The 16990-nt window shown below is 63.4% G+C and overlaps 1 protein-coding gene across 9 annotated transcripts in view; it reads right to left on the minus strand.

Annotated features, from left to right (window-relative positions):
• Positions 1-2753: 2753 nt before the first annotated feature.
• TNK2 (tyrosine kinase non receptor 2) overlaps positions 2754-16990 on the minus strand; it is a 20267-nt gene continuing 6030 nt past the window's right edge. For 3 of the 9 annotated variants that reach the window (XM_027884064.1, XM_027884060.1, XM_027884055.1), the window contains 15 exons: positions 13661-13838; positions 13439-13509; positions 12024-12236; positions 11778-11930; positions 11306-11583; positions 11107-11233; positions 10869-11015; positions 10477-10571; positions 7552-7746; positions 6045-6136; positions 5477-5521; positions 3926-5238; positions 3371-3466; positions 3154-3281; positions 2754-3046 (listed from right to left, as the gene is read on the minus strand). In XM_027884064.1, coding sequence (XP_027739865.1) covers positions 3040-3046; positions 3154-3281; positions 3371-3466; positions 3926-5238; positions 5477-5521; positions 6045-6136; positions 7552-7746; positions 10477-10571; positions 10869-11015; positions 11107-11233; positions 11306-11583; positions 11778-11930; positions 12024-12236; positions 13439-13509; positions 13661-13823 — 3123 coding nt within the window. In that variant the 5' untranslated portion in view covers positions 13824-13838 and the 3' untranslated portion in view covers positions 2754-3039. Of the gene's footprint in view, positions 3047-3148; positions 3282-3370; positions 3467-3925; positions 5239-5476; positions 5522-6044; positions 6137-7551; positions 7747-10476; positions 10572-10868; positions 11016-11106; positions 11234-11305; positions 11584-11777; positions 11931-12023; positions 12237-13438; positions 13510-13660; positions 13839-14841; positions 16551-16990 lie in introns of those variants that run through there. The other 6 variants (XM_027884062.1, XM_027884063.1, XM_027884056.1 and 3 more) reach the window with 6 other exon arrangements.

Raw genomic sequence — 16990 nt, forward strand, 5'->3', positions numbered from 1 at the left:
GCAGCACCTGGAGAGGAGACCTCAGCCCCTGACCCTGCCTGGAGGCTGTCTCGCATTGCTGGACCCCCGAGGAGAGCTGCTGGGCTGGGCAGCCCCTCCTGCTCACCACTGCTCCCAGCAGGGACCAGCCCTCTTGTTGTCGCCTGTGGCACCAGGATGCCTGTGGAGCGAGACAAGGCAGCCCCAGCTGGATCAACCCCACTGTGGCCCCAGCAGGCAGGAACCTGCCGGCGGCCAGCTGCCTGCCAGCCTTACCTGAGCCCTGACTGCCCGCAGAGGTGATGATCTGGCCGGCAGGAGAGGGGTGCTCTGGCCGTGGGGCCGCGGCAGTGGGGAACGCCTGGCACATGCCCAGGTCTGAAGGCAGCTCGGCGCTGGTACTGTCGGCTGCATGGGAAATGCTGCTCGACTCTGCTGGGACCAGCGTGGGGACAAGGGGCTGCTCCTTCATCTCCCCGGCTTGTGCAAAGGTGGGTGAGAGTAGGAGGAGGAAAAAATCAACCAGGGATTCCCATCACCTCCTTCAATCCTCCCTGCCGCGGCGGGAGCATCCACAGCTCAACCAACACCAACAGCGGGCAGACTCCTTACCCAAGGGCGAGAGTCCCCCTTTTATCCACAATTTCCCCCCCCGCACCTTCCCCTGCTGCAGCTGGGGACCCTGCCGAGGCTGTGGCACCCGCAGACAGAAACGGAGCAAAGCCCAGCCAGCCACTCGGGCTCAAACCTGGGGCACTGGGAACAAGCCAGAGGGTTGTTCGCAGCCCATCACCCAGATGCTATCAGCCACCCGTTCCGCTCGGTGGCAATGCAAGCGACCCTGGCACTCACCTGGCAGCACCCAGAGCCCCCACAGCACCCAGCTCCAGAGCAGCCATGGACCACGGGACCCCATGGTGCTTCCTCAGCGTCAGGGACAGGGCTGCAGCTCGCTCTGTCTCAAGGGAGGGACGCAACGGGTGACTCGACCGGTGAGCACTCCCCCGGGTGGGGGGGACAGGGACACCACGTGCCCTGCCTGGGGCACTGACGTCTGTGTGTCCTCGCAGCCTGCGATGAGGTGGCAGCGTCCCAGTTCTGGGGGCCCACTGATGCTGCTGGACACCCTTTTTGCCATGGGAGGTTGTAAGGCCCTTCCCAGGCTGACCCCATTGATGACAGCCTAAGGTTGGGGTCCCCAATTCCTGGGGAACAGCTGGTGGGTTTCAAAGTCACTTGGCCCAAAGGCCCTGGCATGGCAAGTGGGGACAGGGGTCCCCAACACCTCTGTGGGGTGGGTCAGTCCTGGGGTCTGTACCCCCATCCACCCTTCTGTTTGCTGCCGGGTCCCTCCACGCTCAGCTGCATGGTCGATAACCCCTGGCAGGGGTTGGCTTGTCACCAAGGAGGAAGAAGGAAGGAGCAGGCTCCTGCTGGCGCCTTGGGGTCCTGCGTATTGACCCTGCCCTGTCCCCCCCTCGGCACTGCCTCCTGGGACCTGCGGGCAGGCGTTATCTGTGCCATCGCAGAAAACGCCCACGCAGCCCGGATGGGGTGGGAGGGTTGTTCCCTCATGGGTGGCGGGGCCAGGCATTGCCCTGGGTTGCAGGTCACCTTCCACTGGGGACAGAAGCCAGATGAACCCAGCTGTGCAAATGGACTCAGTGAGGCCACTCCAGCAAACGTGTCTGCCCTTTCACAGGGTCTCACCCAGCTCCAGGATCCCTTAAGGGGGCAGAAACACGTCAGTGACGGGGTTGTGCCTTCCTCGCTTCACTGAGAGCCATGCCAGCCGGCTGCCATGCCACGGTGGCTGCACCTCACGGGGAAACAGAAGCTCAGAGGTCGAAGCACTGATGCGTGACCGTGTCCACAGCAGCACCAGCACACCTGCCTCTCCTGCACTCAGGGAGGGACAGGGAACCAGAGACGAGGGAGCTGTGGGTGCACAGGACACACAGGGGATGTGGCCAGGTAGTATCTGCCACAGGGAGGGATCCACAGCCATGCCAAAGCAGCCTTTCCTCACCATATATGGCAGAGTCTCTTCTCTAGAGAGAGGGCACTCAGGGGAGCACGTACCACCACTGCCCATGGACCTGGTGGGTTTGGGCACCAAGATCCTCCTCCACCTGACCCCCACATCCCTTCCTGATGCTGCTACAATGGGAAACCCGGCAAAGGGGCTCTGATACCTGCTTGGAGGTGGGGCAAGAACTCGCACCCGAGGTGGGACCCCATGGCAGCCACCCCCCACTCCCCCACCAGCTCCTGGCTCGGGCTGCAGTGGTGGCACCTGGTTGCACAACACCCCTCGCGTGGGTGGGGGCGCGACGCCAGTCCCGCCACTCCCTGCCCGGGCATGAGTCAGGCGGCAGCCAGGAGGCACCGGGGGGCCCTGCTGCAGGGGGCTGCCCCACGCTGGGGCAGCGCCCTCAGGCAAGCACTGCCCACTCACAGTGGGCAAAACCGCGCCCAGTCTTCAGGTGCTGGGCCTGGGGGTGGAACAAACTAACTCCAGCAGCCTCAGATGGGGAAAACCTTGCACCCTAAAACAGCCTGGAAGGTACTGGTGGTGGGTTTTACAGGTGCACGTCACACAGCTCCCTGGGGATCCCCAGTGTCAGTGCATCCCCTCCTGAGCTCCATCACATGGCAGATCACAAGGATCACAGTCCCGGCTGACTGCAAGGAAGACCCAGCACCCATGGAGACAAGGTCTGTCCCTCTGTGTTGGCAAGGATGAACCTGGGACACTGTCGCAGGCACCCTCCTCCTCTCCATAGAATACTTTTATATATATACATAATATATATTAAAATTACATTTCTCTTTACAAAAACAATTCAACAAGGGGCCAGGGGACAGAGCCCATTTGCCCAAACCAGGGCATAAGCACCCCAGCAAGTCTGGGGCAGGGTCCCTTTTGGGGTGTCCCCACCCCCAAAGCGGGGGCTCAGTCCAGAGTCCAGCAGCAGGTTGTGTGGGTGGAGGCGGGGGCACTGGCCCTGTGGTGAGATGCCTTCTCTGGATCCGACGCCACTCACCCCGTCCCTGCTGTCACCACCTATAAGGAGAGGACAGGACATGAGCTCAGGAGAGGTGATAGGGCCAGCTTGCCCAGAGCAGTGTGGCATGGAGAACTGCCCCCCCAAAGCATATCCATGACCTTACTTCTGGCGGGCGGTGCTGTAGGGATCAAGGAGGTGGGAGCTGGCCTGCTCCAGGTTCCAGTCAAACATCTCCAGCACCCGCTGGCAGTCACCGCGGGACTTCAGACCCAGGCAGAAGAGCTGCTCCACCTGCAAGGGGACAGGGCATAGCCAGGGGGGTGACAGGAGTGCCACCACTCTTGTGGAAGCCAAGGTGAGGGAAAGGAGGTGTGCCATACCTTCAGGTACTGGATGGCCCTCTGGACATTCCAGCCGTGATTCTGCAGGGCTGCCTGGCACTCGTCGGTGGTCACACCATGCACCATGTCCTGCACCTGGGGAGAACTTGTGGTCAGTGTCTGCTGCTACCCCCAGGCAGCACAGAGCCCATGGCTGAAGCAGTGGGCCACTGGGGTTGCCCCCAGTCCTGGCTCTTTCCCTAGGGAGCACTGTTAACCTGGAGCTGGCATCATTCTGAACATTATTTGACTCTTCTGGGCTTTGGTGGGCCTCAACAGGCCCAGCCCAGAGAGTCCAAGGAGACCATAGGGACAGCCACCTTCTCCCTCCCCAGGGTCTTGGGTAGGGCCAAATTGGGTTAAAAGGGCCTTCAATTCCCATTTTAGCATTGCAGTGACATTTATGTCCCTCTGCACATTCGAGGCCCCCTTGAAGCCAATCCCCTGCAGTTGTACTTGGGGAAACTGAGGCACAGGGTGGGGAAAGCTCTTGCCCAAGTGAGCTCATGGCCAGCGTGTGCCCTCCTCCCCCTGGATGTTGGGCACGTCACTTACCAGCCGGACCTTGTCAGCAGGACGGCAAACATCTGGCCCATCGTAGACAATCTTCTGGAGGCTGCAAGAGGCTTTCACCAAGCACTTAGGCCCAGGGTTGCTGTTGTTGGAGGAGAAGTTGGCCTTGCAGTCTGGCAGTGGCTGCTGCACCATGGGACGGACAGTGGCTGTGGTGACTTGCCGGGATGGTGGCACCTCCTCTGGGCTTTTAGCCTCCTTGAAAAACTTCTCATACTTGTCCAGGTAGGCAGGGCGCTCAGGCAGCAGGTAGTAGTGGGTGCTGCTGACCTTCTGCCCATCCTTCACAATGGGCAGGATGCAGGGTCCCTTGGAGCAGTCCTTGCCCTGTGCCTGAATGACCTTGGGGGTGGCGTACTTGGGGTCGAGGGCAAAGCTCTGCGTGGTAGGCATGGGCTTCCCTGGTGAGGTGGAGAGGCAGGAGCAGAGGGCAGCACGTTGCTGCGGGGAGCCCACCTGCAGAGCCATGGGGCTGGGTGTCCGGGAGGTGGGCTGCGACAGCGGGTCCCGAGGGGGAATCTGGGGTGGTCGGTCTTCCTCGCCCCCCGAGGCTGGGGAAAGGTCCCCTGACCAGCGCCCAGGCTCATTGCGGCGAAGGGGCCGGGGTGGGATTGGAACACGGGGTGGGATTTGGGGCTTATCATCAGCAGGGGCAGCCGGTCCCAGGGGGACATTGAGCCTCTTCATGCACTCCTGCTGCAGCTCCTCAAAGAGCTCGGTGGTCTGTGTCATGCTGGGCTGTTTGGTCTCCTTGGGGGGCAGGAAGAGGTTGTCCTCCAGCACCGGTCCCCGCTCACTCTCATCCACAAAGCCATAGTTGGTCTTGCCCCGCCGGCTCGGGGGGCTGGTGATGGAACAGACCTCAATGTCGTCCTCATCCTGCGCCACGTCATCATAGGCAGGCGGTGGGGGCAAAGGGCGGGCGTCCCAGTCCACCACCGGCGTGGGGTGCAGAGGCCGGGGTAAAGCCCGTGTGGGACTCTGAGGTGGGGTCTTGTCCAGCAAAGAGAAGGCCATGGCCAGCTTGGCTAATGATGGGGCTGTCAGCTCCCCCACTGGAGAGGGGGTACCTTGGGGCACTTCCTCCCCAAAGTCGATGAGGGTCACCTCGTTGCCTGCCGGCCCCTCGCTTGCCAGCCGTCCGGGTTGCCGCTCGCCCACCTTGGTGCCCGGTACCCGTGCTGACGGCTTGACTGGTCGCAGACCCTTCCCCGTGCCTGGTTTCTTCAGGCAGAGCTTCCGGAGACCCCCTGGCAGACCCTCTTCCTCCTCACTCACTGGGTCATAGCAGGGCTCTAGGAGGTGACAAGAGAAAGATGGTGAGGGTCACAGCACCCATCCCTGGGGTGCAAGAAGGGGTATCTGCATCTCCAGACTCCCAAACTGCCCCATAGCTTCAGCCCCTTTTGCTCCCCCCTTGGGTGCAGCAGACATACCAGGGAAGGGGGCACCTGCCCCAGGCCACCCAGACAAAGAGAGAAAAGAAAGGGGGCATGAAGGAGGGAGAGCAGCGCCCAAAGAAGCCGAACTTACTGGTTAGCAGGACGGTAGGCTGAGGCGGGCGTGGAGGTGGCTGCCCTGCAGGAGAAGAGAGAATCCAAGAGAAGGAGAGGCATGGGGTGAGTGTGCGGAGCAAGCAGTAGCCAAGGTGCTTATTAGCAGGGTGCATGCTTTGTTCAGTCCCCCATCACTGGTGAGGCGTAGAGAGGATGTTGGTGGGAAGCCACCCCAAAAGGGAAGATTGCAGGTTTAGGGGGATTGTGGCATACGCACAGCGCCTGAGCTCCCTCCTCGTGGCAGCTCCGCTGAGATCCCTGCACTGGGGAGACCAGTGGGAGGCTGGGAGGGGACTCGGGACTCGGACGAAGGGCAGCAGGGCAGAGTCCAGCCAGGCAGAGCCACCAGCCACCCACGCTGTTGGCAGTGGCGTATGGCCAGGTGACAACATGCCCCATCACCCCAGCTACCCCCGGGTCTGCAAAAAGCAAGTGCCAGCAGAGAGACAGAAAGGAGAGGGTCCAGCCCATCACCCTGGCAGCAGGGCATGGGGATAAGGGCTTTGTGCAGCTGATGGGCAGGAGGAAGGAGAAAAGATGCTCACTTTTAGCCCTGCCTGGAAGTTGTGTGGGTCTGGCAGCGCTCGGGTCCACACCTAAAATGTCAGGAGGGTCCATGGGATTTCCCAGGTACAGCCTGTGGGGAGAGAGGAAAGTACCTGGGAGTCAGCAGGTGCCATGCAGGACCCCTCGCTCCCCCGGCTTGTGCCTTGGGACACCCCACAGCTCCTCCACCACACACACCCCAGCGAGAACCGTCCCTGTGAATGCTGGGACATCACACCCCAGAGCCTTTCGCTGCTATGGCACAGAGCCTGGTGCTGTCCCTGTGTCACCCACTCCTCTCTGACTCCACGTGCACATTGTGCTGTGCCCGGGGGACTGCAAGCAGGGCTCCGTGTCCAGGGTATGTAGGTGTGTGGGGTGTGGTGCCCAGGACACCCCTCCAGTAGCAGGGTGCTGTGGTGCGATGCTGCGCCCAAGGCACAGCGCCCCGGTACTGCCGGGGGAGTGCCGGGAGGCCCGGGCGAGCCATCGCAAGCCAGGGAGCCGGCGGGAGCCGGTGCAGCCCGAAGGTTTGGGCGTATGCCGAGCTCGGTGCGTTCTCGGCAGCCCGGGCAGCACGTACCCAGCGCCTGTGCCCACGCAGCGGGGCGCGGGGAGGCCTGCCGGGGCACGAGCCAGATCCGCGTGCGCGGCGCCTCCGTTCAGCCCTCCGAGGGCAGCTGGCACAGCCCGGGACGCCAGAGTGCTGTGGAGGGGTCAGGCTGGGACCAACACCAGCAGAACTGTCCCAGGCCTGGGATGCCAAAGAGCAGTGGGGATCATGATTCCAGGGGATGGAGTGAGCCTGTTGCAGAAGATGGCCCTACCCAGCGGGAACTTTCCAGGCTTTGAAATCCTATCCTGCCCCCCACACACAGCCCTCCCACGTCCCTCCAGCCCAGTGCTGGCAGAGAACCCCCCATGACCTCTGCCAAGATGCTCCTGCTCACCCAGCACCCACGCTGGGCACAACAAGTCCCACCTTGGGAGCAGAGGAGCACGTGGGACACTGGGTTAGAAGTACCCAATCCCCCTCCCCGCCATCACAGTTCAGGCAGGGTGTCTCCTGATGGAGCAGGGTGGGGAAAAAAATCATTTTCTTGGATTTTTTTCCCATTTTGCTTTTCAGAAAGACTCATGCTGTTAAAAGTGTGATGACAGGCTGCAAGCCACGCACATTCATCAGTCCTGGGACACCCAGAAACACTGGGGTAATGCGGCCACCTCCAGGGTGGTGCTTACGCGGGTCTCCCCCCGAGGGACAGCCCCCCATAAGCACAGCAGCCCCCACCTCCCTAACCCCATTAGTAAGAAGAGGCAAAGAAGTTAGTCCAGCTGTAGGGACCCTACCCAGAGCCACCATTCCCAAAACAGCAGTGGGGAAAGAAATGCTTGATGGGGAAAGAGGGGGGCAGTAGCCAAGCCGCGGCTCGCTCCCGTGCCCAGTGGGCAGCGGGGAAGGCAGGGAGCAGGCAGAGGATGCAGAGAAGACAAAAAGTTTCTTACTCATCAATTTTATCGGGAAACCCCCAGCAGTGCTGCGGGTTGGTGTCTCCATGGCCTGTGTGGATGAAGCTGTTTTTAAGCGGCTGGCTGATGTCGTGGGCTGACAGCCCTGCCACCGAGGTCACCGTGTTTCGGGGAAATTGGCCCACTTTTAGGGTCCGTTTATTCTGACCCCGCCACCAGTAATTCTCAGCCCTAAGGAATAAAAAGGACCTCGTTACTGATGAGGGGATGGGAGGGTGACACGTGCCTGCCCCAATGACCAGAAGGAGGCAAGGTGACTTGTCCAAGTCCACGCAGGCACGCGGTGACACAACTGGGAAAGGAAACTGGGTGCCCAGCATCCCAACCCTGCACTGGCAGTATGCTCTGAATCCCACCCCACATGGTCCCTGCACCTAGTGGTGCTGGGAACACAGGTGGTGGGGAACAAAACTCCATACTTGTGCTCAAAAAGATGTGCTCCTCCCTCCTCCCTGCTGCCTCAAATTGTGCAGGAGCTTGGGGTGATGCCTGCACCAAGATGCTCATCATCATGCTTTGTGCAGTCAAGGATGGCACAAGGGACACACCTGGGGTATGGTGGGGCCCACATGGGGGACAGTGGCCTGTGGGGTCTTCCTCACTCCCTTCCTACATTACTAGTGAGCTCTGGTGTGGGTAGGGGGAGATGGGCAGACAGACAGGTGGGGAGCTAAGGCTGTGAATCTTCCTGGAGCCACCTGAGTGAGTCAGATCACCCTGGGCTGCTGGTCCCCAATGTGTCCCCCAGGAGTCACCTCCTCCAGGACACAGCCACTTGTAGGTGGGATGAAATGGTCATGTAGCCCAGAGAGGCTGGGGAGCACAGGGATGGGGCAAGGAAAGGCAACTGGTGTCCCCCACCCAGCACTGTGCCGAATCAGTGTGGGAGGGGTCCAACCCTAAACCACCCCCCTGCCTGCCAAGGGCCCCCTCTCTCCGTGGGCAGGGCATGCTGTGGGGTGGGGGCAGCGGCAGTGTGAGTGCCAGCCTGGAGAGGCTGGCACGGGCCCCACAGTTTCCTGGAGTCACCTGTGAGTCACCCCCGGCCACCAGCTCAGCCCTTTTCCTGTTTACCTTCCTGCTGCCGCCAGCCAGCCGCCTTACTCAGCGTTAGGACCCCTCGGCAGAGCCAGGGCAGAGCCCAGCCGGTACCGGGCACCCTCCCTCACCCGCGGCGGGCCGGGGGAGGTGGAGGAACAGCTCCCGTCCCCGCGAGGTCCCCTCCACTCGCCCTCCCCGCACCTCTCACCGCCGCATCCCGCCAAAGGGATGCTGCAGCCGGCCATCCCTCCGCTCCCTCTGCTTTCAGCTTCGTCCCACCGAATCCGAGCTCGGACCCCAAGCACAAACCCGCTCCGACGCTGCCCTGGCTCCTCTACCCGCGACAGCCCCCTCCCGCGGCCGGCTGGGTCCCCGGGGGGCTTTCAGGGAGGTCCCTGCCCCTGCCCACACACACGTACGCACACCCGGCGCCCGCCGAACGACAGGCAGGGGCTTGAAAAGGGGTGGGGGGTGTTTACGGTGCCCCGGGCGGCCTCGGCGGGGCCGCATGCGGCCCCCGGGAGGAGCCCCCCCACGCCCCCCCCACCCCAGCCCTGGCCAGGCATCCCTGCCGGCAGCGCAGTAGGGGGACAGCCCCCCGTGGGGGAAACTGAGGCACGGGGAGGGGGCTCCCCTCCGGCAGCAGCGGCAGCCGCTGGGGCTCCTACCACCCCCCAGCTGCTGAGCCCGCCCCGCCTGCCCTCACCCCACACCCCAAAACCTGCCCACCGGAGGTCACCGAGGACCGTCCTCCCCTGGGGAAACTGAGGCAGGAGACGCTGCGCCCCGGCTCTGCCGCACTCCCGGCACCCCTCGATCCACGGGCAACTCCCAGCCCCCTTTCCAATCCATCCTCCCTTCGCGGCTCACCTGGGGCCGGCGGCGGGGCGGGGGGCTCAGGACCCGCAGCCCGGCCGCGATGCGGCGGCGGGGACGATGTAGGCGCTCTGGCGCGGCCGCACCGCCCTCCGCCGCTCCTTCCCTCCCTCCTTTCCTCCCTCCGCCGACGCCGCTTCCCCTCCCCTCCCCTCCCTGCAATTAAACCGCCAGACCCTGGGCAAGAGTCATCCCCGCGGCGGCGGACCGGGAGCAGCCGGTCCCTGCAGACACACAAACCCGGCCTGATTCACCCCGAGCCGTGACTAACCGCGGGGAGCCGTCCCGGGGCGGGGACAGGGAGGGACGGGGACAGAGCCCTCCTCCCCTCGGGGCTGTGGGGCCGGCGTCAGCGTGGGGACACGGCGCTGCTTTGGGGGATCCCCACTCTCCTCCAGCAGGAAGGGGACAGGCACATCCTGGAATGGGGATGAAGGGCCAGAAGGGCCCCCCACTTTAGTCCGCAAGTCCCCAGGGCAGTGGAGCGGGTGGCTGTGCCCTGGCAAGGTCAGCAGGGACCAAGGAGCAAAGCCCACAGCCCAGTGGGTGCTGCCAGTATGGTACCAAGCCCACAGTGCTTCTCCCAGCCCTACGTCTCCGGGAGCTGGCAGCATGTCTCCACCGCTATCAGCAGGGAGTGGCCCTGGGGCGTGCGGTTTCCCAGGGCAAAGCCACGGGCACAGTGCGGTGAGTCAGTGGGGACGGTGCAGGCAGGGATGCGGGCACTGTGGGCAGGGCTGTTCCCCCCCACTGGGGTGGCCTCGTGGTGCTGTGCTGCCTGGGGGACCACAGACCTCCCAGCTCTGTCCGCCCATGGGGTACATGGCCAGTTGTGCCAGCGGCAGAGCCAGCCCTTCCCATCCCCTCTCCCCACAGCTCTGCCAGTGCCCACAGTCTCCCAGTTCCTGGGGTGCCCTGTCCCCACCAAGGCTGGCTGCCAGTGTGTTCCCTCCCCACAATACCTGCCACCCTCCCAGGCAGTACCTGCCCTCGATGACCGTGATGATGTCGTTCATTTGGATGTGCAGCTTGTCGGGCTCCTCAAAGTCCTGCAGTGCCCTCATGTCAGTGGGCTGGGCCTGGGGGTAGAGGTGGATAAGGATACAAGACGCAGCCCCCCATGTCCATCCCTGCCCTGCTTAGAGGCAGGACATGGGGGCCCCACAAATGGATCACCACTAGCCTGTCCTCAGCTGTCACATCCCTGGGGTGGGTCAGGGCAAGGTAGCCCAGGTTTCTCCTGCCGTGACCATGTCACATGGCTTGAGCTACCCCATATCAACTCCCACCTCAACGATGTCCTTAACTCTACTGATGCTCGAGCAGAGCCAGTGGACGGCATACCAGGGCTCCTGTCCCTCTCCCTGCTCACCCACCTCCACCAAGAAGTCACGCAGGGCCACAAAGGTGGGTCGGTCCTCGGGCTTGTGCGCCCAGCACTGCAGCATGACGTTGTAGATGTCCTGGGGACAGTCCTCAGGCCGTGGCAGCCGCTCACCCTCCTTGTCTATCTTATGCAGGATCTGTGGGGCAGGGGGTGCTGTCAAGGACTCCCAGGTCTCCCTCAACACCAGCAGGGTGAGGCAAGGGGGCAGGATCCTGCTGAACACCTACCTGGCTGCCGTTGAGACCTATCCAAGGCTCCTGACCATAAGTGAACATCTCCCAGAGGGTGACTCCGAACATCCAGGTGTCGCTGGCATGGGAGAAGGTGCGGGTCTTCAGGCTTTCAGGAGCACACCTACATGGGGAAGGACGTGAACGTCAGCTCGTGGGTGCTGCACCCCCAAGTCTCCCCCTCCCCAAGGCTCACCAGGCAAAGGGGACCTTGCGATGCTCCTGCATCACATAGTGGTCATCATTTTTGGGCAGGGCCCGCATCAGCCCAAAGTCCCCGATCTTGACGAGGTCATTGGAGGCCAGCAGGATGTTGCGGGCAGCCAGGTCACGGTGGATGAAGCGCTTGGACTCCAGGTAGGCCATGCCCTTGGCCACCTGGATGGCATATTGGCAGAGAGTGGAGATGAGGAAATGGCCCTGGTTCTTCCGCAGTCGGTCCAGGAGGGAGCCCAGCGGGGCCAGCTCTGTCACCTGGGCCATAGGGAGAGGACAGCGAACCAGTCATTCCAGAGGCACCCTGGCTGAGGTGGCTTCCAGGCTCCTTGTGCCCCACTGGGGATGCCAGCAGAGGACTTGGGGTACAGACACAGCCTGGCTTTGCTCGTGCCATCATGTGGGACCCACATGGGGTGGCATCAGCGTTGGCCCTGTCCCCCTACACTCACCATCTTCATGGGATGGGAGAGCACCACACCATACAGGCGGATGAGGTTCCTGTGGTCCAGGGAGTGCATGGCATTCACCTCCCGGATGAAGTCATCCAATGCCTCTGGCTGGCTCAGCACGTCCGTCTTGAGGCACTTCACTGCCACGTTCAGCTACGGCCAAAGCGGGAGTGAGCCCCGAAGTGTCTTCCCCTGTGGGTTGTCCCACTGCCCAGCTCTCCACCCCCCTCACGAGCAGCTTCTCACCGTCTTGCCGGCAGGCGTGCACCACTCGCCGCGACGCACGACGCCGAAGGAGCCGTCGCCCAGCTTCTCAAAGATCGAGAGGTCCCGCTCCCGCACAAGGCAGGTGAGGGAGTGTTGGCCCCCAGCTTCGGGGGGCGGTGGCGTAGGGGGCTTGCGGAAGGTACTCTGGGGCTGGGGCGGCAGCTCCGACTCTGGGCGCTTCCCACTGAACACCTGTGGGACACGGAGGCAGGTGAGATGCGGATGTGAAGATACCTGAAACCTTTGGGTCTGCAAGTGAGCAGTGCTGGGACAACTCCTTGTCTGGGTTGTACACTCTGGAACCCACTGATGACCTCTAACTGGTGATGACCCAGGGCAGTCTGGTTGTGGGATCAAGCTCTGTTCCTCCAGCAGCCTGCACGCTGGGCTGCGATTCGTGTGGAGGGAAGGAGTTGTGCCTCTCACAGCAGCCCTGCAGCAGCTTTCCAGCAGCCACAACAAACCAGGCCAGTAGCCAGAGGGCCTGGGCACTCCTTGGCCAGGCTATGGCCACACAATGTGCCCGGGCACAAAGCCAAGGGAAACCTTCAGCTTGGGCCGAGTGTGGTGACACATCCCTGCAAAGACACAGGCTTTGCAATTTGTGCTGGCTGCCTCACCACCACCCAGAGGGGATGGGCTCTCCTTCCATCTCCCTCAGCTGGGGCTGATGATGTGTGCCATTGGAGGGGGTCCATCCCAGTCTCGGCAGCCAGGACCCCTGCAGAGTGCGTGGGGGCTGGGCCCAACATGTGGTCGGGGTGGGAGGCGGCATTTCTGCCATTTTTTCTTTAATAGGAGTAGCCTTCTATTAAAAGCCCATCCTGACCATGTCCCAGCACAGATGAGTCACAAAGAGGAGAGGCTATGACCCAGTGCCCAGCTGGTAATTGCTCTGCTCTTCTGGGGGTGCCAACTGCCATAGGGTGCCAGCAGCACCAGCTTTGGATGGCATGGCATTGGGGAATACATGAGCATCCCAAGGTCCCCTGTCCTGGTATGCCCCAGCCTGCAGGTACAAGGCTGTGCCTCCTCGCTGTGAGGGCAGCAGGGCAGGCAGAGTCCTGGGCAGTGCTGCTGCCCACAGAGCTGGAGCAAGATGCACAAGCTCTGTGGTTCGCTCGCTGCAAACAATTTTCCTGGCAAAGAGGCAAATAACACGAAGGGAATGAATTTTCCAAGTTCTGGGGCGGCAGGGCTGTCCTTCCCTGGGAAGTGACCCAGGAGCCTGCGTGGGACCGGGCACACACTGACAGGATCACACCACAGGCAGGACTCCCCCAGGGACCGGTGGCATGGGCAGAGCCAGGCACCCAGGAAGGGTACGAGGAGAGGTGCAGCTTCTCCTGTCTGCCTCAGTTTCTCTGCCACACCTGTCCCTCTCTCATCCCTACCTTGCTCATCCAGGATTTCCGCTTGCACATGGCTTTCCTCCGCTTCACTGCCTCCCACAGCCGCCGCTGGCCTGCAGGATTCAGGGACACAGTGACTGTCACAACCCAGTCCAGGGTAGAGGTCCTCTCTAGCCCCATGGACCACATGCTCCTCTGGGCTTCCCAAAAGATGCTGCACATCCAGCCAGGAATAAGGGGGGAGGTATGGGGGGGAGTACACACCAGGGCGTCCCATGCCGATCTTCTCCAGATCCTCATTTTTGACGTACTCGAAGTGGGAGAGGCGTGTGACATTGAGCTCGTCCCGGATGCGCAGGAAGTACTGCTGCAGCTGAAGCTCAGTGAGCAGCTCCAGCAGCCAGTCCGTGCCCTCCTCCGCCTGCATGCTACAGCTCAGCCTCTGCCGGGACATGATGCCAGGTTAGGGGGAACCGTGCTCTGCTCCTCTCTGCCCCATCCCCGCTGGGGAGTCACCCAGAGGGCCTCAGAACCACGGCTGGGGTGCTGCTGTGAGTGACACTAGCAAACTCATCTCCTGAGCCTGCCCCAGCTCTCTGGGGGAGGCCGGGAGAGGCACCCCATCAGCAGGACACCCAGAGACAGGCAGGGCCACCCGCTCTGCCTTGTCATACCCGTAGAAACACCAGCCCACCCCTCTGCTCCAGCACAGGCTATCCCCTGGAGCAGACAGAGCTTCAGGATGGATATGCCTGCCTGGCTCCCTCTGCTCAGCTGGAAGGCATAAGCATGGAGGGGACAGCTGCCCCCAGCCACCTGGTCAGGCTGTAGGACAGACCCATGGTAGGTTTCCTCTGCCTTGGATGGTTGTACCTTGCTGGGCAGACACAGGGAGGGGGCAGACAGGGTCACTGGGGGGGTCCTGTTGCCCCAGGACTGAGGTACCCCAGTGCTGCCGGCATCACCCCCCTAGCTGTGCTGGGACACAGGAAGGGAGGGACAGGAACAGGTCTCACGCACAATTCTCCATGCCCCCCACCACTCCCCATCTGCTCCTGCTGTCCCAGCTCTCCCCCACTTTCATCGCCACCTTTTTGGAAAGGGACACGGCTCTGTCTCCCACTGTTTAGAGCAGGAGGGAAGTTGGGACCCGCTGTCCTGGCTCCACACCAGGTCAGCCCCCTCCATCCTCTCCTCTTCCCCGGGAGATGACATGGCCCCTGGCGTCTTCACCCGCTGTGCTCGGATCCCTCGGCCGCGTCACCGCAATTACAACCCTCGGCACTGGGCTAAAAATACGGCGGGCGCGGCGAGCAGCTGGGCACGGGGGCACACGGGGGCAGGCGAGGACACATAGGGCCAAAGGAGCTGCCAGCTCCCCTGCCCGCAGGCGATGGGGACAGGGCCGGGTGACAGGTCTGCCCGGAGCGAGGGTCGGCACTTACTCGGTAGAGGCGGAAGCGGGTGAGGAAAGGGAAAGATCGGTGCAAAGCCTGGAAGCGCCGCATCCTGCCTGGCTGCCCGCCGCTAGCCCCTGGCACCGCTGATGTCCCTTCCCCGGTGCCGGCGTCCCACGGCGGAGCCCGCTCACTGCAGCCGGGGCACCCGCAGCCCCTTCACCTGGGCTACAGAGAAGCCCCCGCCCCATATATCCCCCCGGAGCTGGCAGGGGGCTCGGGCTGTCCGTCGGCCGGACGCGGGCTGTGGCTCTGCCCCTCCTTCCATCCGGATCTCGATCCTCTGGCCGGCCGGCCCTCCCCTTCCCCAACGCAACGGGGCCGGGGCGGGGGGGTGGCGGCAGGCAGGGCTGGGGGGTCACTCCCCCGGCTGGAGCCGCTTCCTGGGGACCCCCAGCTGGCAGCGGGGCTCGGTCCCGGCCGGCTGCCCGCAGCGCTCCCCAGGAGGGTTATTTTCAGCCGGGCTGGGACGCGCGCCCAAGGGGCCGGGCTCCCATCAATGTGCGGCTTTCTCCCTTGTTCGGCGGTCGCCGGCAGCTGGGAGCCTGGACCCCCGCTCCCATTTCCATGGAAACTCGTCCCGGCCTTGGGAAACGCTCCCAGGCCTCAGTTTCCCCCCCAGGAAGCAGGGAGGGAGGGAGGCAGAGGAGACATCCGGCTCTCTGCTCCCCAACCGAGGCCACAGGCATGATGCCAGGGCGATGGGCACTGCGGGGGGAGTTTCTGGCTCGGCAAACATATCCGCTGCCTAGCTGCCAGGCCCCATGGGGCTCTACCTTGGGGTGTCACCAGCCCCTTCCCCAGTGGGGCTGGCACCCAACCCCAGCAGTGCTGTCTGCCCGCAGGCTCCCCAGGGAGAACAACTAGCCGTGCCGGCAGCCACGGCATGAGAAAGGAAAGATCCACAGAAACCTCTTGCCACAGCCCCTGCCTGCCTGCCCCCCCCCCCAAACTGTGGCCATTGCTGTGCCAGGCAGGCAGCTAAGAAGGAGTTAAGTGCATCCCCAGGAGAAGAGGAGTCTCCACTGTGGCTTCCACTGACACTGGGATCCCAGCTGGCACCCGGCAGCACAGGCGCCGGGCACAACAAGCCCATTGACCAGGGACAACCAGGCACAGTGCCCTCGGCACCAACCTCTGCCACGCGCCAGCTTCCCCCTTCCCAACTCAGGGGACACGGGAGCGGGGGGGTGCCCTGCCTTGAAAGGAGCATCACTTATCAGTCAGCAATGACACCCACCGGGACTGCCACCCAGTGTGCTGCCTCTTGCACCTCCAAATCCCAGGTAAGGCTGTCCAGTTCAGCACCCACACTGGGAATGGGGGAACCCGGCCTCACCCACCATGCCAGGGGTAGTTCTGTGCCTCAGTTTCCCTCTCTGCGATAGACCCACAGGCACAGGGGATGATCCTGCAACCTCGGCTCTGGGTCGGGCAAGGAGTCCTGCCAGCAAACTCCCATCCTGAGGTGTGGGAGCCACAAACACTCATCCAGCCCCCGCCAGGTCCCCGGCGCAGGTGCTGCTCGGCCCCCGGTGCCCTGCACACACCCGCCGTGCCGCGCACACCCACCCCTGCAGCGCCAGGGGATGCACCCTACGTGCACCCCGTCTCACGCACGGGCGGCGAGGACGCTCACGTGCACCCGGGGACCACACAGGCGCAACCCCCCGCACCCCGCGGTGCCTCCTGCCACCTGCACAACCGCAGCCGCCCCCCACGCACGTCACCTCCGCGCACCCCCCCAGCTACCGCCGCCCTGCCCGGCCGCACGTGCGCAAACACCCGCACAGCCCGCGGCATCCCCGGGCCTGCTCCCCGCCCCCGCCCCGCACACACCTGGAGCCGCCTGCCCCCCGCGCACCCACGGCTGCCCGCCCCCGCCGTGCCGTGTTTCTCGCCTCCGCGCTTGCCTGGCATCACACACAACCTGTCCGAGCTGGCACAAGGGTGGTCAATCCTTCCCCCTGCCCCCACCGATTACTCCTACCCATAACGACACCCCAACACCTGTCCCACACCCCAAGGCATTTGCACCTACGCATTCCCCACACCCATGCACAGCCCGACATCCCCACAGGGACACCCCTATATGGGGATGGCAGCCGGCACGGCGGCTGGGGGGTAGCATCCTCTG

The sequence above is a fragment of the Empidonax traillii genome, unplaced genomic scaffold (assembly GCF_003031625.1).
Source record: "Empidonax traillii isolate 1590-97213 ecotype Southwest subspecies unplaced genomic scaffold, ASM303162v1 scaffold138:size3245559, whole genome shotgun sequence".
NCBI lineage: Eukaryota > Metazoa > Chordata > Aves > Passeriformes > Tyrannidae > Empidonax > Empidonax traillii.